This window comes from Agelaius phoeniceus, chromosome 3 (genome assembly GCF_051311805.1).
Source record: "Agelaius phoeniceus isolate bAgePho1 chromosome 3, bAgePho1.hap1, whole genome shotgun sequence".
Lineage (NCBI taxonomy): Eukaryota > Metazoa > Chordata > Aves > Passeriformes > Icteridae > Agelaius > Agelaius phoeniceus.
This window is the reverse complement of record NC_135267.1, coordinates 76,323,277-76,344,393: the sequence shown is the minus strand read 5'-3', so window position 1 is coordinate 76,344,393 and position 21,117 is coordinate 76,323,277. Positions and strand designations below refer to the sequence as shown.

The 21,117-nt window shown below is 42.8% G+C and overlaps 1 protein-coding gene and 1 long non-coding RNA gene across 3 annotated transcripts in view; one reads left to right on the top strand and one right to left on the bottom strand.

The window, feature by feature from the left end:
- LOC143693581 (uncharacterized) overlaps window positions 1-6,017 on the bottom strand; it is a 28,648-nt gene extending 22,631 nt beyond the window's left edge. The window contains exons 1-2 of the long non-coding RNA XR_013181416.1: window positions 5,773-6,017; window positions 5,543-5,660 (exon numbers count right to left, since the gene is read on the bottom strand). This is a non-coding gene — a long non-coding RNA (uncharacterized LOC143693581). The remainder of the gene's footprint in view (window positions 1-5,542; window positions 5,661-5,772) is intronic.
- Window positions 1-11,750, top strand: part of KIF25 (kinesin family member 25) — a 41,021-nt gene extending 29,271 nt beyond the window's left edge. For both annotated transcript variants that reach the window (XM_077175629.1, XM_054630382.2), the window contains 4 exons: window positions 4,809-4,960; window positions 7,408-7,605; window positions 10,010-10,165; window positions 11,352-11,750. In XM_077175629.1, coding sequence (XP_077031744.1) covers window positions 4,809-4,960; window positions 7,408-7,605; window positions 10,010-10,165; window positions 11,352-11,515 — 670 coding nt within the window. In that variant the 3' untranslated portion in view covers window positions 11,516-11,750. The remainder of the gene's footprint in view (window positions 1-4,808; window positions 4,961-7,407; window positions 7,606-10,009; window positions 10,166-11,351) is intronic.
- Window positions 11,751-21,117: the final 9,367 nt, after the last annotated feature.

The following is a 21,117-nucleotide window of genomic DNA, read 5'->3' as shown; positions in this document are numbered from 1 at the left end:
TTGAGTTACACTCCTGTGCTGAGTTCCTTCCACTCAGAATGCCTGAAGATTGCCACATATGTTGTTGTTGCTAGATATATGGCATCTTGTCAGCTGTCGAAAAAGAAGGGATAATCTTGGCACAAAGCACTTTCCATTCAGTCTCATTGAATTATAAAATTTACAGATTATAATCTAAATTTATGTACCAGTTGCAAATAATTAAGCAGCTGTATGGTGTTAGCTTTCCCCTCATGCATTGGAGTTACAAAAAATTAGAATAAGGTTTTAAGTGATCTTTTAATACAATTACCCATCTTAATATTACTTAATGTTCTGTTTTCATAACTGAAGGTGTTAAAGCTGGAATTGTTATGTTGGCATTTGAACTGGTAGGTCTTGAAAATCAAGGTTCTTCTGACTAAAAGCTAAGCAGCAAAGCTTCTCACCATTCACTTGTAAGATGTCCCTCCCCAGCACTGGTGTATGCCAGGTTTGATCCTTATTTACACAACTGGACAGTGTAGGGAGAGCTAGGGTATTTAAGGCTACAGCTATGCTTACTTTAATGCCTTCTTTTACTTACTAAGCATTATGAAGATTTGTTCTAGTACTCATAGGAATGATTCTTGGCATTATGTAAGTGTGGCATACAAAGCAAATGTACAGTGCTTTCTTGTTATATATAAAAAACTTACCTTGGGTAATTAGATGTTAAAAATCATATGTTCATAAAATTTCATCCATTAAGAAGAGGGAATCTGTTTCAGATGCTTCAATTTAGTAATGGCTGTGTCATTTATCATAGAATGTCCTGAGTGAGAAGGGGCCCACAAGATCATTGAGTCCAACTCCTGGCCCTGCACAGGACATCCCCAAGAATACCATTCTAGTACCTAGTCACCCTCTGGGTGAAGAATCTGTTCCTAATATCCAATGTAAACCTCCCCTGACACACCTGCTGGTTGTTCCCTCAGGTCATCAGGGAGAAGAGGCTGATTCCTGCCCCTCTGCTTCCCCTCACAAGGAAGTTGTAACTGCAATGAGGTCTCACCTCAGTCTCCTCTTCTCCAGGCTGAACAGACCAAGTCACCTCAGCTTCTGCTTATCTGGCTTCCTTTCTGGGCCTTTTTTTGGGCCTTACATAGTACTATGAACATTAGCTAGGAAAAAAAAAATTAGAATAAGCAGTACTAGTGGCACCAGAGAGGTGATGGTACTCAGTGGAATTAAACCGGACATCTCTCTGTGAGCACCCAGCACGAGAACAGATTCCAGAAAGGAGCATGTGCATTATGGAGATGTCACATAAAGGAGTGTCCTGCTCCTTAAGTAAATAATGTTTGTGAAAAGAAACATCTTGCTCTATTGAAATGTTTAGAAAAGTATTAGTGTTTTCTATGTTTCTGAGGAAATGTGATGTTTTTCTTTGCTTCTCTATAATAATTCTTGTCATGGTCTAATCTCTGCTTTTCCAAGGGGAATTAGCAGTCAGATATGAAATGCATCCCATGCCAATTAAATAAAATGCACCATCAGTGGAGATAATTTTGTCCTGTGGGACTTAGTCACATAAGCAGACCAGTAGTTTGTTTATGTGTATTTCATGCTATTCCCAGCAAGCCTTGATAAAAATACAAGAATGTACTGGAGGATTGTGCAAATGTACTTTTATTCTACCTAGTGATACACATTTATTGATTTGTACTTTCTACCAATTTAATTGCTCATAGAAAAGTAGGAGCCCAGAGAAATTGTCAAGTATTTTTCTTTACTGTAGGAGCTATATGACTCTCCTTTCTTTCTGTAAAATAATAAGCACTGCAATATTCTCAGAAGGATTAACATTTGAATCTGGGGTTTGCCTGCTCTTTGGTCTTAAGGTTAAATACAATTTCCATAGAAATTCTGCAAGCTTGATTGCACTCTGCATGCTCCATAAGAACATGGAATGAATGAAAAGTGACTGGAGCTTAAAGTGATGAATCCTTTTGCCCTTTCTGTCTGTATTACGCTGACTACTGGGTTTCTCTATGTCTCTATTCTTGTATTTCCCAACTGTGACTCTACTCCAACTTTTAGTATCTAGTTAAGGCTCTGCTGTCAGGGGAATGAAAAACTCCAGAGGATGCTGGGAGCAGAACTCAACCTATGTGTGCTGAATCTTTCTTGGAGGAGCTCATCTTTTTCCTTTGACTAGACAGGAAAGGAGCCACATGACTTAGAAAGTGAAGATGGGTGCATGTAGTGTGGGCAGGCTGGGAGTTGAACTTTCCCTGTTTCATCAAAACCTCCAAGTAGTTTTTAATTAAGGTATTTCAGTAACTAAGATGCTGGCCTGGCATAATTTTATTCCTGAAAAATGCCTGTTCCACTTCCCAAGGGAACTTTGCATAGTTAGTGGGTGACCCATCTCTTTTCATAGGTTTTGGGAAAGGGAGAGGTGAGAAGCAGTGGGACTTGTGCCACAGAGACAAAAAAAAAAAGAAGCTGCAATAAGGTTTTGTTTGTCCCTCTAGTTAATAAAATGGCTGCCCTGTTTATTTCTGTAAATTTTAATTTATGGCAAAGGAACCTGGTGCCTTGAACTAAAACTCTTAAAAAGCCACTTATCTCAATCAGTTAATACGAAATTCTAATGCAAACATAAATAAAAATACCGACTTGTATCTCAATTACAATGCAAGCAGTGAAAAAAGTCCAATTCATAAACACGTTATATTAATAATTACACAGAAAGGTTAATAAGAAAGAACAAACCCAAACAAAGTAAAGGAATCATTGAATGAGGCCACCCAGCTGCCTGAAATCTAAAGTAAACAGCTGCTGCTTTGAATAAAAACACATCCTCATTTATGATAATATTTCATCTAGAATATATTGGCCTGCTGGGTCTCATTGGCCTCTCCATATATCCAATAAAGTACAGTAGTCTCTTTCCTGCTAACATGTTCATCTTACTGAATCATGAAAGCCTCAGTCTCTTTCTTCTTTTATAGCTTGGTTGACTTTGGAGAACTTTCAGCATCAAATTTTTAATGTAACCACAACAGGGCTTCTCTTTGTAGAATCTGGTCCTGGAACGTGCAGCACATAAGGCTGGATGGAGTCGCAGAGATTACACTAAAATATTATTTCTGTCAGTCCTGTGGGGGAGCTACTGTGCCAAGCTCACCACACTGGGCTGGGGGTGCTGCTTGTCTTCAAAGCCAGCTGCAGCTTCCCAGCCATAGGTGACCAGCACTGACAGCACACCCTGAGCCCTGTCTTCCTTGGCAAATGCAGGGATGGGGCAGCAGCTTGCAGAATCCAACAGCCTGGTGCTGCATCCCATCAAGGCTGCTTCCCCCTCGGGCCTTCCAGTCCTGGCTGACTAGGCACTGGAAGATGCAGTTCAAGGCCTGGGAAGGCAGGATGTGTGCCTCCTTGGATGTGAGGCAATAGCCAGGTCACTCCAGTGTAAGGCTCTGACTGTAGGAACTGGAGCCACTGGTTCTCTGCTGGTACCAGGTCAAACAAGCAGGAGGCATCCCCAGTGGCTGCCCAGAGGTAGAGGTGTCACCGTGGAGGCTGGCATGCGTGGCTCAGGATTGATAGGGGAAGTCTATAGTGATTGTTTACCTCGTGCAGGCCTGGATACACAGGGAACTGCGTTTAGCTGGCTGCTTCTCCTGAGTGCCTATAGATATGGTGTGGCCAAATGCTTTTCTGTGCTTCAGATGCCCTTGCTTTGTTTTTTTAAAGAAATTGTTTTAGTTGAGTATAGTTTGTTTTCATTTGTTCTTCTGTCTCTAAACTCTTCAACTATGGCTCTTAGCATAAAATAAGTTTGTGCCTGGTGTGACTTTTACTGAAATCAGCCAAATCTAAGTCATAAAGACCTTGCCTTTTATCACATGCTAGCTGCTGCTGACTGCAGGGTTGTGGAACCAAGCCTGTGGCCTGTCATAAGTGTTATTAATAGTTGTGCTGTTACAGAGCATTCAGTGACCAGGCTATGATACACAGTCATCATTTACACCCCCACCTAAAAACAACTGTTCTACCTTCAATGATTATTGAAGAAGGCAACAAGTGAAAGAAAAGGGTAGGCAGTCTTATCTCATTTCTTTTAAACATTGCAAACATAGGGAAAATCATAGTGGGTTTTTTCTTTACCTAACCAATTTATTTCACTGTCTGTGTTTATTTCACTGTGTGTGCTAGGTCTTTGCCCTTGGATTGGTCATATTTGCAGTACTTCTTTTAACAGGAAAAGAAAACAGATAGTATGAGATAAATGGTCTATAGAAATTCACATCTATTTATTCTGACGATGTGCTCGTTGAACAGTGGAATCCCTGGACTTTTTTCCAGGGATTCTGGATTTAATTCCAAATGTAAAATATTACTTCCAGAGGCACAGAGAAATTTTGGGGGCTTTTGTCTAATTCTGTACCTAAGAAAATGAGCTATCTCAGCATAAACTGGACAAATCTACTTCTGTAAGACCAGAGATTCCAGCAATGTCTAAACCTGTGTCTTTTCTTCCAAAGTGTGGAGATATAGAAATGTCTGTTGCTTCAAGAGCTGAGCTATAGTACCTCTGGACCTGCAAGGCTAGCAGGCCACTTCTGCAGCACTTTCAGGACTGCATCACAGCTTTTGGCTTGAATTTTCATCTTTATCCCACCTGAAAAAATCTGTTTGTGCAGCTCAAAACTGAGAGTAGTATAAGGAGAAAAGCAGGGAAATGGAAATGCTGAGGTTCTCATTCAAGTTGTCAGCTTTCTTGTGTGATTTTTTCCTGCAAGTCAGTTAAATATCCTTTCTGTTTCTTTACTTCTTAGGACTGTTGAAAATGTATCTGAATTTTTGCATCTAGTCAACAAAGGCCTACAGCTGAGAGTCACGCACCCAACACTGGTGCATGCTCATTCCTCTCGCTCTCATCTGGTAGTGACATTGACCATAACCACAGTTGTCTTTGGAGATAACTTTGGTAAGTAGGATGTTACTAAGATACATCTGGAGCCAGTTGTTTTTAGAAAAACAGTTTGTGGACTGGGAGGTATTCATATTGCTTTTTCTTCCTTTTTCCAATGTTTGATACATGCCCTCAGTTCTTTTCCATTTTTCTAACTTCTACATTCCTTCTTAAATAACAGACCATTTTCATGTTTGTAGCACTTTTCTTTATGTCTTGACTTCCAGAGTTGTTGAAGTTTTATTGCATGAGGTAACTAATGAATAAGTGTTATCAGAAAGTCATAAGATAAGGTATAAGATAGTAAAGATCTTGATAAGGTACATACTCAAATAAAGTAGTTAAATCACTTAGAATGAATAATTACATGTCAAAGAAAGTTTGTGGTTAAGCTAACCATACATTTTAGGGATCATCATATGCTTTTGGTTGAGAAAGAATTAAATTTATTTACTCTTTGCCTTGCAAAAATGCCCTTTAAATTCAGAATCTTTTGAACTGTTAATAATAGGCCACTGTATGAAAAGACAAAATACTTGTCCTATTTACTATGGCAACATTGATATTTCTGCTTTCCACAACCACACCAAGACTTACCAGTTTATTGGTTGAGGAACAACTTTCTTTTGGGGCTCTTGAGGTAACTTTGTTTTCTTTTGCTCATGTTATAATTAGGCTCTCTGCTTGCAGTGCTGTGGTCCATCTCCTTCATATTCTGCAACAACAATATGATTTTAGAAAGTGGGAAATATTTAACATTTTTTTCCTTAGACTACTATCAGAAATTAAACCAACAAAAAAGCAGAACAAACAGTGCCCTCTCTTACCTGTGGGCCTTGCCAAAAGACACAGTTAATTTATAAGCTGCAGCTCCAGCATTCCTGATGTTAACTCTAGTCAGCTTCAGATTCTTGTCAATTCGACTGATGGTACTTTTTGAAACTCAGGGCTTGCACCATTAGCACAGCAGCCATCTTGTCTGGTCCATAATCCCCTTTGCCACTTCTAATTGCAGCAACCCCACTGTGCCACGTTGCCTGGCAGCAAAGCTCTGCAGAAATGGCTAATTGTTGTTGAATGCAGACTCTGGCTTTTGACTCACAGCACGTGGGTGAAGATGTACGCTGTAAGGGAACAGAGAGAGCAGCACGGCACCTGGGACCTCACTGCAGCAGTGTGGCTTGTTTAAAAGGAAAGGATCCTGATTTAAAAGCCAGATGCCATTGTCAAATACCTCAATGTCAGATACCTTAGTCAATAAAGAAAAAGTTGTAAAGTCTGTGATGAACTCTGCACCTAAAGCCAAGGTTGACAAGACAGCATTTTTTCAGGTTTGATTATTTTAGCATTTTGATCAGTATTATCTGTTGTTTGAGGAGAGCTGTTTCTTAATTTCATTGTCTAAAACTGAAGAGGAGTGGGAACACTTAGTTTGACACTGTATGGCCTGAAGCCATTTATTCTGTGTAAGCCAACACAGCTGCTCTGCCTACACTGTGAAGATCTGGCTCAGGGCTTAGCAGCAGCCTACTTGGAGAAGTACAGACCTCTGTAAGGCAAGTCAGTCTGCTCCTTAGTCAAGTTTTGCAGTTGGAAACTTTCTACTATTCCAATTAGAACTCTGTAAACACCCAAGGAGGTCTGTTGTCTCTATGACCTGTAGTAGAATATGTGCCTTTCATTCTTTTGTTCTTTCAGAGAGAGAAAGAGATAGATGAAAACCAAAACACTAAGAGAAAAAAACAAACTACTTTGGGAAATCCATTTTGCATATATGCCTGCTAAGCTAATGTGAAAGCAGCTTTCCCAGACAGTATTTGTCTTCCTTTCCAGCAAATAGAGAAAGCCAGATGCTTCTGCTGAGGAATGATACTAGTAGGTAACCAACCTGAACAAGTGGGAATAACACTATTGAGGCAAATAGCTCGTCGTGTGGAGATCTTGCAGTGGGATAGGAGGGCAGAAGGAAGTCTAGGGGGAGCAGCAGCAAAGGACAAAATAGAAGAGGCAGGATAAGGAATTTTTTTTTTTTTTTTGCCACAGCACCAGCAGTTGTAATTTCAAATACATAGAATCTATTTTCAGAGCCTACTGCTCCCAAGCATCCGAAACTGCATTTTGGTTATAACAAGTCTAAAACTTTTTTAAAAGCCTCTTTAAAGTCCTTACTGGACTCCCATTTCTTGGTTTTCCACACAGATGTCAACAATGGGGATATTGGATACAACACAATCTACACCGAAGCTTGTTACCAATTGGTACGATCAGTTTGATGAGTAAAACTTTAAGATAGAAAAAGTCATTCAGCCTGCCTGTGCCATGAATTCTGGCTTGTACATTGCTTCTGTTAGAACAGCCTGAAGCAACAGATACTGTACATTCCCCTATTGATACTCCATTTTTTCCCCATCTTAATTTTCAGTGTCAGTGAGAAGCTCTCTTTTGTTTTTTCCATTAACCAGGTACGTTATGGGAAGATGAACAAACCAGTCAGAGACTAAATAAAGAGGCTTCCTTCACCTTTCCACAAAAAATGAGAGACAATAAATCCACCTCTTCTTCCAGAGCCTCTTCACCGGTGCAGCTTGAAGCCACTGAGAAAATGAAGCAAGTCAAAACGAGACTGCAGCTGGTGGACCTGGCTGGGAGCGAGTGTGTTGGTAAGTGAACATGTATGTTTGTGGGCATGGATCCTCATGGATCTAGATTAGAATAAATGCCTTAGTCCTTTATGGAGGGATGCCTGCTGCTCACGCAGGGGTGGTTTGAACCCAAGACCCATACACAAAATTTTGAGGGCTGATTGATCCAGTTTTACACTGGTACAGTTTAACTCAAAGTATGGCTGTATAAACTTGAAAAAAGCCCAGGACGGTTACCCCTATCATAGATACACTGTTTGTTCAGACTGCTTTGATTAGGCCTGTTTTTCTATTCTGAAAATTAGCATGTTTTGGTACATAAATGTTTAAAGGGCATAAATTATTTAAATATTACAAATATCTGTAATAATTGATATCACCATGTGTGGATTTTTCTGCTTTATTGTGGAAAAAGTCTTGGAGGAAATTAGTGTTGAAAAGATAATATTGTTTTCATTGTTTCTTCAAAGCATTTTCCTCCTGCCTCCTCTATGCACACAATAATTTCAAAAACTTGATTATTTCCTAAAGGACAAGCTTTCTTACCAAGAAAAACCATGCAGCCAAATGTATCATTCCAGAAATAATGTTTTGAAAAGTGAACCAGTATTATGAAAGAGTCTTTTACTTTACTGCCAAGAATTCTTGCTGTTGCTCACTGTTAAACTTTTGTTCTACAGAGAAACCTAATATAATCCATTATTTTTTCATTTGCTCTAAATGCTGAAAACATGTAATTGAGCAACAGGGCGTGTGTTTGTTCTCTCAGTTAAATCAGGACAAACATTTCCTCGGTTTGGGGCTCAGCAGGCCAGATCCTCCAGTGAAGCCAGAAGAGCTGTGCTCACATCAGTGTTAGATGAGTTAGTTAGTGGCAGACTGACCTCTGCCATCAGATGTGCTAGTGGACATATTGCTGAAAGTGAGGGCAGTGTTAACTTGTAATTGTTTTAAAATGTGGGCAAATCTAAGTGAGCAGCAGTACCCCAAGCTTCTCACGCATGTCAGCACCCAGCCCTGCTGGCTCTACAGCTGGCCTGGGTAATTTGTAGCATTTACAATCCAATTTGTCCCTTTTTAGCAAATTGTGTTTCGCTTTGAAAACTCAGCTAAATGCTTTATCAAAGTTCATCTAACCAAATGCAGATAATCAGTAGTTTAAACATGTAACCCCTCCCCTATTTGCAGTTTTCTTCTTTAGGGGGATAACTGTTATTCCAGGAGTCCACTTTTCCTTGATATACAAGCAGCCTGAGGATGGCTGTATATATAATGACCCCAGTAAAGTTACCTGGAGATTCATCCTGTCTTGGATTGTTATCCACCCTTTGGCACGGTCTTCCAAACTGTTTTGCTCTGTTTCTGACAACTGGAGCCTCTACCACTCCAACCTCATCCTCTCCCACAGTCACAGTTATATTGCCCTCCCTGTCCAGACTCCTGGGGTTTTTGCTACTACTGTACTTTTTCACATTTCCTTCTTGAGCTCCCCTTTGCTAGAAAATGCTGGCCTAAGGGGAAAACAAGATCTCTAGCCACTCTCTGTACCTGTCTAGAGATAGGAGAGTAGGCAGTAGAGGAAGCTGTTGGCCTCATCTGATCCCACTGTCATCAGCTCTGCCTGACATGGATCATGTGCTCTGGGTAAGAAGTGACTGAGGATGTATGTGTACCTCATCCGCTATCCTCAAGAAATCTTGAATTTGAATAACACAATGCTAAATGCTAATAGCAAATTTCTTGTCCCCAAATGGCAATGGTAAGGAGAGTAGGAATTAATTACTCTTAACTGCACCCTCATCCAGACTGATCAAAGAGTTGAGCTTGCAGCACCTCTTTGAATTGGTGCAATGTGTTGCATAGGCCAAACCTTTATTGTGTTGTTCAGGGGCAGCATAGCTATGTACAACCATGCTGGGTGGGTGGTAGAAGGGCACTTTCTACCACCTCCTTTGTCCATTTCCTTACAGCAAATCATGCCATAAAACACCACTCCACAGGCTTTGGTGAAGCCAAACACTTCACACTTGTGGCTGCTGTACAGTTTTCTTGCTGCAGCTTGTCCATCAGTGGACAAGACACCATCAGTGTCTTGTCTCTATTTCCAAGGGGATACAGATGGGGCAGCTAAGTATTATAAAAAATGGTGGAACAAAACAGGCTTCTCTTTGGGGCCATTGTGGACTCGTGTTTTCAAAAGCAGTGTTGTCTTGTCTGATCTAAAGGTGTTCCTGCTTTCTTGGTTCCTTATTCTTAATACATATGGAGCAAAAAATGCATTGTACACCTGCAGAGATCAACTTTAACATGAGATGCTTTGGATCATCTGTAGACATTGAATCTTCTTTAAACTTTCCTTCACATTACAGTTTTGAGGCAGATTTGCTTAGTGTTACCAGTGCCTTTTTGTACACTGTATCAGGTCTGTCTGGAGTGACAGGGGCAGCACTGAGAGAGACCTCCTTCATCAACCGCAGCCTGTCTGCCCTGGCCGACGTTCTGGGAGCGATAGCAGAGCAGCGAGCTCACGTCCCGTATCGGAACAGCAAACTTACACACCTGCTTCAGGACTCTGTAGGTGAGGGATTATTCTTGTTCAACAATATAGATTTCTTCTCCTGGTTTTTCCTCTCCTTTGCGGTGTAAAACTAGAAGATGATCTTATATTCCTTGCTTGAATGTGCCCTCTATTTCAAAGACTCTGGCTTGGGAGAGTGTGAGTGCACAGTGACAGTTCTGAACTCCTCAATCAGGCTAAATCTTGCTTTTTCCAAAGCTCAGTTTGAAGAACAACATCTCAATAGGATCATGTAAAGGGTAAAAATTGCATTTCACCTGTGTTTCATGTTAGGTACAATTTAAAAGTTAAACTTCAATCTTTCTTTGTTACTACAGGGTATAATCACCTGCTTGCACATTCCTTAACATTGTGCCCTGTAGCAGCAAGACAAAGAAGGAAGACAGGACATGGCACTGTGCTACAATTTCCTTTTGTGTTGGGATCACTTCCTCTTCTTTAGCTCCTCATCAATGCAGAAGCAGTTTTAAAGCAAGCGTTATGCCTGCAGTAATATCAGATTTGTGTCCATATGTGTAGTACATTAGACCATTTTTCTTCAGCCAGAAAATATTAGCCCCTATGCGTTTAATCTCCAGTTCAAGGCATTGACAGTGAATGAGATAACAGTTCTTCAGTTTCTGAAATACTATGATTTTTTTTTGCTTAAGCTTTGATTTTCACTTAGTACTGGAGTCCCTACTGTGAGAAGGAAAAGCCAAAAAGAGAAGTGTGAGAGCTATGTTGTATAGGTGCTCAGCCTGATTTTAACTAAATCTGTTGTATGACTTTGGTGAAGTGTTGAAAATGGCCATTTCTTCCTTTGTTTAATTATTGTCTATAAACTCCAAGTCTGTTTCATTTTATTGTCACACAAGCTATTTTGCCATGACCCCAAATTTACAAATATTTGACAGAACTAAAATAAGTGCCCAGAGCCATAACATACATGATGATTATTTAATGAATCTTATAGGGGAAAATAATCTACATTATATCTAACAATATATTTGCCCCAAAGTGTTTCACAATTTGTAGACTCCCCATGAAGGAGCTGTCTGTTTCAACAGCCCTTTACAGGAGCAGTCTTCTGCTTCATGAAAACAACAGTAACTTGTGCTCACTGTTGTGTATCAATATGGTAACAATGTATAACTTACTGAAATAATGAGGCAAATAAGTATGTTTGTCTTTCCCCTGCTTTTAGGAGGTGATGCTAAACTGTTGGTGATGCTGTGCATCTCTCCTGGCCAAAAGTACTTAACAGAATCAATGCAGTCTCTGGGATTTGGAACTCGTGCTCGGCAAGTTCAGAGAGGACAAGTCAAGAAAAAAATTTCCCAGTGCCGAGTAAAGGAAAATAAAACCTAAGACTCCTCTGGATTAAAGTATCATTAATGAGTTCCTCAGACTGAAATGTATATTGTTGTCCTTAAGCCATTCTTTTACATATCAACTGCCAGATAAAATAAACAATCCTCACCATGGCATTAGTAAGCAATAAACCTGCTAATGATGTTCTTGCTCCAAAGATAATAGCATGTATTGACAACAGCTACCCACCATGGTGGAATGGTAGAGAAATAAACTGGGCTTTAAGACATGGCTTTGGTGATGTGTTTCTTTAATTCTGCTTGCCCTAAGTCAACAGGACCCTGATTTAGGGTGGTTTGCTTCTGACAGGCCAAGGGTGCATTCTGTCTTCTCAGTAGAAGTCAGGAGTTTAAATAGCATTCCAGTGCTTCATAGCAGCAAGTGAAATATGTCCTCCCAGCTTGGACTAAAATGAGACACATAATTTTTTGACTGCTCTTCTACATCTGCATGGATGGGGTCATTCCTAATGCACTAGCAACAGGTAGGAGTGTAAAGGAACCCATGAGCTGTACTGAATGGAGCTTTGTTCTCTGGTTTTAGGTAGGAAATAATGGCATTACTGAGATGGAGAAAAATAAGTAAGGCTATATCTGTTATCCCTCTGGAATGTAGCTTAGAAAGCAAATGAGGGATTACACAACTTTTTGAAAACACACTTAAGTTAAATAGTTGGAATGAGTCCCAGCTCTGCTGAGTTCATTAAACCCACAGCTTTGCCTCTTTGGGGGGTATTTTTGCTTCATGAATGCTGAGAGGCCCTGAACTACAGATCCTAGTGGGACCCAACTGGTACAACTGTTGTAGTAATCTGGCCTATTGTTTCACTTGCATTTCTGAAGCAAGTTAAACACATCAAAACCTTGATGCTGTGCCTTGAGATTAAAAAAGGATAACCACACAAATAAAACACCAAACACCAGCTTGTGATATGCTGTTTGTCACCTGCAAGAGGCTTTCACCCTTTTACACCAATGGTGAGACAACATCATGCAGGGTTTGTGAATGAAGGGACACTGGGAGAAGTTTCAAGAAGTTAAGCAATGTTAGAGGTGAGAAGTAGGTCCAAGGTGAACAACTGGAATCAAGCAACATCTGATGTGTTCTGTGCACTAAATTATTGCTCAGCAGAGGCCTGAAGAGCCACTCTTAATTTTTTTTCCACCAGCAATTACTCTGCCCCTAGACTGGGAGAGAGGTCATTGTTAGGTCACTCCAAAAAGACTTAAATTGCAGTGGCCTGCCCCAAAAGCTGGAGTTTATAGTACTCCAAGTCACTTAACCTTCACAAGCACAAATATTTATCCAGAGATTATGTAGCATACTACTATTGGAATTTCCCCCTTGAATATATAACAGCTGCTGTGTTGCTTGCAGTGCTCTAGTGCTCAGAACATAAGTATTGAACCAGAAAGCTGTAATAACACTTGCTTTCCTAAATAATGTCATGAGGGTAAAAAAAGCCTTAACTTTACCTGATTCCAGCAGTAACAGAGGGGTAGAAAACAAATCTGGCCATGGGATTTTAGGAAGCTGAGTGGTCAGTAAAACAATCTCAGGTGAAAGTGTCAGAGTGAGGAATGTCAGCCTGGTAAACAAAATGCAGGAGCAGCTTCAAGCTCACCTTAGTCTCTGGACAGCTGGGTTACTAAAGCAGCCTGGATTACAGCTCAAAGAGAGGTTAAGTAACAAGGGCTGATTCCACCAGTAGTTAAAAGTAAGTCCAAGTATTTTAAGGATTTGACATTTTTAAGTGTTACACAGAGGCACGACTTGCATGAGCTGTTCTTTCTTTTCTTTTTCTGAAAAACTGCCCTTCAAAACTTTGAATTTATTTATAATCTTTGTGGTAGGAGAAAAGCAGCAGTACTTATTATTGAAGCAGAGAAACAAAGCCCTCAAATATGAGCAAAAAGGTTAAGTTTCTACATTAATGTTAACTCTGCCAAACAGAGTATGCAGCATTCCCTACTCCTGTTTTCCTTGTCAGCATAGCATATCGCTCACTGTTTGACCTGCACAACAGAGTGTACAGGATATGCAGGGCACCAGGGTTAACATTTTGTTCTAACAACTTTCAGGTTTGGAATTTCCTGGGTTATAGAAATGTGATTGCTCAATCCCAGTGTCAGAAAGGAAGAAGGGTAAAAGTTGTAAGGGTGAAATGGCTTTACTCATGTGTCTAAGCTAAACTGCCTTCTGTCCCAAGAGTCACTCAGGCCTGCCAAAGGAGGATATTCAGACATGTAACTTATGTCTTGGGGAGCAAGCAAAACAGCATGTGCAAGGCCCTGTACTTCTTTGCTGTCATTTTTCAGTATGTAGATATTTCATGCTTTGAAATTACATCTGTTTTAGAAAAGCAGATCTGACAGATATTCACAGAGCTGACCTTGAGGTTTCCCTCGTTGACTAAAGCCTATCCTGATAAACCAGTCCTCACTGTCTTGGCACTCTCAAGCTGAAACACATACCAACACTGGGAGAAAGAAAAAAAAGTGATGTTTGAAAGAATTCTGAAATATTGAGATAGAAGGGCATAAGCACCAGGGAAAAGGTGGTTGTTCTTAAGAATGCCCATGTAGTCTACATGCTAAAACAGCTTTGCTCTCTTCAAGGACAGGGGCATAACCAAATGAGAGTAAAAACAACATAGACCAGGAGAAGATCCTTTCAGTGAAGTCTGTAAGTGCATAATGCAGCATTCAGCTGGTGTCTTGGGGCAATGCAGCTGGAGCACTCTCAACCCTGCTTCAGAGAGGTCCCTGGGTCACTGTCTCAGAGTGCTGCTCAGTATAGAGGGGTGCTGTTTTCTGTCCATGATCCACATGCCTTGGTGGCAGTCAACATGTTAACCTTCCACTGCTGGGCTCTCATTGTGCTCCCCTGGGCCCTGACTTTCTCTTGTTTAATTTCAGTCGGTGCTCACCTATGTCACATCTCACACTGTCCCCTGGCTGGCCCTAGGAAACAGGCACACATCCACGTGATGCTGCAAGGCACCACAAACCCCAGCTACCCATGGGACTGGCCTTCAGGAGCTCCTCTTGAATTTATGCAGCTCCCTGTAGAGGAGCTGAGCAACTAATATCAGCAACAGTATCCAGAAAACTCCAACCCTTCCTCAAAGAGCCTGCCCACTGCAGAAACCACAGCAAACACAAGAGAATTTGCTTTCGTGAATACTTTTGGTACTCAGCATCCTGTTTTAGTGTCCAGGAGGCCAAGGAGCCAACGGTGTGAAGCCCAACCAGCACAGCACCTGCCTGGGAGGCTCAGGGTCCCACAGTCATGCAGATGTACCCCAGAGCACCTTATTTAAAAGTAGAAGCAGCTTCCACACTCCTAACCCATAGGCCAAGCATCCTCCCAGACAGCAGAAACTTTGGATCCAGTTCAAAGACAAATCTCTCAGCTCCTGTCTCTCCCAGTACATGTGGATGCTCTGGCTTGAAGGTCATTTAGCAGATCTGGAGCAAGGAAAATGGGACTCCACCAGAACAATCCCCAAGGCCTAATAGAAGCAAGTGCTTGTTTAAGATAATATACACAGATATGTGTACCCGTAAACCTACACAAAGTTAGCAGAAATCTAGACTTACCTAGAATCACACAATGACCTTTAAAGTACAAGTCCAAAATCTGGCCCAAAAGTACAGTTTGGTGCCCACACTTCTCTGTGGATTTATCATTACTGAATTTATCTGCTGAGGTTGGTGTTTGGCCTTGCAGCCAAAAGAAACAGATTAACAGGACAGATCCACTTTCAGCAGTAACTCTGCCTCCATAGTCTAGCAAGGGAGTCCAGGCAAAGGGTTTAGAGCACCAGCTGTCAGTTTGCCACAGCCAGGGAAACTGATTGCACAAGGACTTAATCTTGAAGAACACACAACTGCTGTGGAGGGTTTTCACTTATGTTTTTCAGCCTTGAACCTTGCCGTGCCTGCCCAGCTCTGCAGTGCTGGTTCACGTACCTTTCAGCCTTTGCAAATCTGCCCCCAGCTCCCTTGCAGCAGCCAGCTTTCTGAACAGGGCAAGGCTGCATGAAATGAGGCAGAGCAAATCAAGTGGCACAGGACCAGGTCTCCACCAGTTCCCTCTGAAGATGTTTTACTTGGCACCTGCAAGATACATCTTTGTGCAGGGCAGTTCACCATATTTAGCTTTGAGTGCTAAACCCACACTGCAGTTCACAGCACTCTGCACCCCCTCCAGACAAGCCCTTAATCTTCCTCATCAGCTAGGAACACTCTATTTAGCAGAGCCCAAGGAAGCACTGTGATCTACCATTGCTTAAGAGAGCTGCATATCATCATGGGGTTAAAACAAACCAGTAATCAAACCAGACAGTGCCTTTAGCCCACTCTTAAACAAAACCTTGACCTATGCTGACGTTTGAAAATTATATATTTAATTTCCATATGTGGCTTCGTGTTTTGGCAGCAGCCACACCACAAAGAGAGCCTGCTTTTAGCCCGGCTAGAAAAACCATAATCAGCATTGGAAGGTTCACAAAAACTTGTTATTAAATTGCTGATTCCATTTTATGAAGCACTTTTCCAAACCCTTGCAAAATGTGAGGAACAGGCAGAATGAAGCGGTTACTGGAGAAGGCTCTTGGCTCTTGCTGAGAAGAAACAGTCACAAGCTGATGGACTTGCAAGTCCCTTCCAGCCAGAAGAAGCAGCAGCATCTGATCATGGAGGAGCAAACAGGCTCAGAATACAGGGATGCCAAAGGTTCTGCAGCCTTTCACAAAACCAACTTGGCATTTAAACAAGGACATTAACCATAGCCCCAGCCAGATCAAAATGCCACATATCATTTAATGGAGGGCACAGGGGGATCTAATTGAAGGACACAAGAGAGAGGAAACATCGTCTATAACTATTTTTGCCATCTTGTACAGCCACCTTTATCAAACCAGGTTTTATCTTGCGATGCACCTTCCCCTTTTTATTTTGTTTATTTTTAAAAAAATCTAAGATTAAATTTGAGCTTTCTTGAATTCATGCACATATCTCATGAGATTAGCACATCTTATCCACAGACTTTCAGGCCTAAAGTTGCACCTCTGCTCATTTCCCTGGGGAACTTCAGTTAAGTCAAATTATCACCCCCTTCTTCTCCCAGCTTCATTTTTGCAAGTATCTCCTCCATCATGTATCCCTCTTACTGTTACATGAAATTGCTATCCTGCCTGGGATGAGTCAGTGCCCAGCAGTTCACTTAAAAGCAGCACCAGGAGTGTTTTCCTTTTCATTTTCCTCTGGACTTTACTTCTGTTCCTCTTCTACATAAAACAAGACAAAACAAATAAACCAAAGGCACCACCAACAAAAAAACCCCACCCCACTACTATAAAAAGTTTTGGAAGCCACACCAGAAGCTTTGAAGTTCCAAGAGACAGAAGATGATAGCTCCTCCCTCACTTCAGATGTCTGGGTAGCATGAGCCTCCTCCACCTCCTTGTGAGCATGCACACATACACAGAGACTTTGCCCACTACTGTCTCTGAGCTATTGTTTTAAATTATACAAGCTTCAGGAAAAGCACACAATTCAGAAATGGGAGCATTTTGAAGGGCAAAAAACCTTTGCAGTCCCAGCTGCATGCTGCATGTCATGAGCTCAGCTCCTGTGGCATACAGACAAAAGGCAGAAGAATTGGTGAATGACAAAAATGTTAAAATGTGCAGTTGCATGGGGACATGGAGCAGAGGACAATAGGCAAGCTACCTGCACAGTCCCAGGAAGGATCCTGGTAAAGAAATCTTCCCAAGCTGCACAGCAGGGAAATGCAACACCTGGGGAAGCTGAGCACACAGGTACTGCTCCTGATCCTCACATCACCAGGACTGCACCCAGTCTGGTTGTGGACCTTGTATGAGCTTAGAAGTAACTACAGGTGTTACCTCAAGCCATATTGAGGCCAACAGAGCAGCTGCTCTCTCCACTCATATTTCTCCATCCACCTCCTCTTACCGGAGGTGAGTACTCCTGCTGTGTCTCTCCTGAAGAGAGCCCTGCACTGCCATGGCATGGTGAGGTGGTCCCTCTGCAGAACATCCCTGCCGAGCCAGGGAAGGGGCAGTGCCACTGAGGATGCCTCTGCCTGTTTGCAGGCAAGTCTGGTGCTGCATGAGGCAGGAACAACTGCCTTTGCCCAGGACATTGTTTTGGAGAGACCAGCCAAGCACAGAGGATCCCAACATCCCCAAATGCTCTGGGAGAGCCAGAGAAGGTTACACACTACAAGGCCAGGCATGGACAGCACACAGGAGTCCTGCTCTGGGCCACACAGCATTACTGTTACAGGGCAGTGTGGTGATGGGAAGCTTGAAGGCAAGGCAACCTCACCACAGACACAAGAAAGTAAAAGTATCCAGCCTCAAAAAAGGCCAGGGACTTCTGGACACCATCTACTTCCCAAAAAGAGTGAAAGGGAAAATGCCACAGAGTCCTGAAGGAGCTCTGATAAAGTAATGGCAGGCACGAGATAGTGGAGATGCCATGACACTGACTCATACAAATGTTGACTCACTGAAGTCCTGAAAACAACCCCAGCAGATCAGATTTCATTGGCACTTAGCACCACACAGCTGAGGTCCCATCCTCATTGCTGAGATTTTGCCAGATCCTGGCCAGAGTCTCAGCTTAGGCACCTGCTTTCGACAGAGCAGGTCTGAGAGCCCCCTAAAGAAGGGCTCCAGTGTCTCCCACCCACCCTCATCAAGTGGCACTGCCACCAGGTCAGTCCCTGTTGGTGTCCCACTGCTACATCCTGCTGTTGCCTTCACCCAGCTGCTCATGCTGCCAGGCATTTGTGGCCCACATCCAGACAGGGCTGCTCCCAGTTTGTACTCAGCAAATACAGCACAAGTGCCCTGAGAGAAGACACTGTTGGACAATTGACATGTTTGAGGCCAAGGTCCTCTGCAGCCCAAAAGACCAGGACTGCAGAGCTGTTCTCACATGAGAATCCCAAACTCCAGGAAACACAAGAGCCACATAAGGGCAATCAGGAGTAAAATAGGCCCTGGCCTAATGATGCAGTGAACACAAAAGAGCTATCAAGGTCCTGCCAAGCTACTGCTGCCCTCACCCATGCCATTGCTGCCTGTAGTCCTTGCAAGTTATTCCTTACACCATCACATCCCAGGGAAGAATCAGCAGTTTCACCATTTGGAAACACCAGATAGGAGGAAGGTAGAAACATTTTGCAGGACACATCCCAGCAACTAATAAGACTGTTAGAGTAAACAACATTTGGAAAAGACTCGGAAGCAAACAAGCCCTACCCCATTACCCCAGCAAGTCTCTCCTTACTTCTCTCCTGGGCAGCTCATCCACAGGACCACAACAATGGAGCCTTCTGGTCACTTCTCCCAGAGCTTCTGCTGAGCCCTTCTCTCTTACTTGGCTATTTGTCTCAGAAAGACAGCTGATTTCCTGTGATTGCCTTTCTCTGGAGCACCCTCCTCCTGGACCTGCTACCAGCTGCAGCAAGTTAAATGCCTGAGCCACTAGGAACACTCTGTGGTCCCTGCTGTCAGGTGTAGGACAGTGGCTTAGAAATACCAGAAACCACTTCATGCTCCTCCACACCTGGGATGTCACCACTTCACTGTCCCTGCTGTCACCATGCCTTGTTGGGATTTCTGTTTTAAGCATTCATGCTGAAATGGGAAGAAATTGTACTTGGAGCTTTGTGGGCACCTGCTTGTAGTTAGAGAGGCAGCTCTGAGCTAAGGATGGCCTCGAAGAAGCAGGGCCAGAGTGGTGGCACTAGCAGTCTGAGGCAGCAGTTTTGAGGAGTCTTTAAAGTTTGTTAATCTTAAAGATACTGGGTTGTCCAAAAGCTCAGCTGTGTCCTTGGGAAAAAGAAGTCTGTAAGAGCTCCTATCTGCCTCTTTTTCCTGAAAACAGGTTAAAGTTGACATTATGGCTGTGGAGCTCTCCCTAAGTTTGCTTAAGCTGCCCTATGTTTTTTAGTAGTAATGCTGAAAATTTTGGAGCTCAAATGGGTTTGTGTTGAAGCAGATTGGAAAGCAATGGTTGGTACCTGCTCTGTTATTTGCAGAGCACATGTTAAGCAAAGTCATACCCAGCTGCTCCCACAGCAAACCCTACTGCTCATCTCACTGCAGGACATGGCTATAGCTGAATGCCAGTGCTGCCAGCCAGGCTGGGCTGGGACAGGCTGGGGGCACAGCTGCCCCAGGGGAGCTGTCCCCACTCCCAGTCTCAAGGCATTGTGTAAGTGTGGGCTTGGATCTAGATGTTCCAAAACATACCTGTACTCAAGGCGGTCTATTGCCCTTCTGGCATGGGCCTCTTTAAGCACTCCTATTGCCAGATTTTCCCTTCAGCCAGGTATGCTGCAAAGCATTCCTTGTTTTCCTTCTTACAAGCTGTAAGCCTTATGCAGAAGCATGATCCAGGGACCTGGGTTTCCAAAGAAAACCTAGAGCACTGCAACACCTGCACACATGTGGGGACAAAGTTGGCAATACCAACTCCATCCCCTGCCCCCAGGTGCCTTGCTGGCCTAAACACATCCACTCTGGTGACTGGCACGTCCTTCCTGACCATCCCAAGAACAGAAGCTCCCAAAAATGCATCATATAATCCAATAGCACTTTATCATAGGAATTATGGTAGCCCTCTCTTCACATCTGACTAGAAATACCATAGGCAGAAAGTTTGCATTGGCCACAGGAAGGGCACATGGGCACAAAACCCTCCCTGATAGCAGTAGTGGTGCACTATGTGCACCAGAGGAGAGGAGTGGGACACTGCTGGTGTCACTGGTCCTGCAAACACAGAGGGTTTAAGGATCCACTTCAGGGGAGAATACAGGTAAAATCCAGGCTGGCTTCCCGTGCCTCCCCCATACACCCAGAGAGCTATTTCACCCTAGAGATAAGGAGTGCAGCTCATAAGCCAGACAGGGAAGATTTCAATACCACTCTCAGAAACAACAATAAACTGCATGTCAGTCCTTATTTCCAGCAGTGGGTATCTCAGAACAGGGCAAAACCTCCTCCCTCTCATCCCCAGAAGTTACATATGGAGGAGAGAAAAGTACCTGGCTTCCTGTAGTGCAAGATTTTGCTCAGGAATCTCCATCCCAATAGCCAGAGCTCTTTTGAATGCCCTTGAGTTTGAGAGGGTGCAGAGGGGAGGGTAACCCCAAAGCCTGCACTGAGCAGAAAAGCAGGGAAGGGCTGCTTTGATGCAACACTTCCAGTCTGAAAGCCCTTGATCTGACAGACACCCATAGTCAAGGCTTCCTTTTTTACAAGGGTGCAGAACATGGATGTGGGAATTGGTCTCCATTGTGACAATTGTCAGCTCAGATTGTTTGTCATCTGGTTGTAGCAAAGGGGATGAATGCTTTCCGTGGCTGATACAAAATGATTTTTCCTACACTGAAAATTATTTTTCCTACATTTTTCCTACTGTTATTAAAGTGGTATTTTCCACACGGTGTCTTGAGACATAAGGCTGCAGATTGGAAAGCAGCATATACCATATTCAATTATCTCATTGCATATGAGAACGGCACTGATTGGAGAAAGAAAAACAAAGATTGGT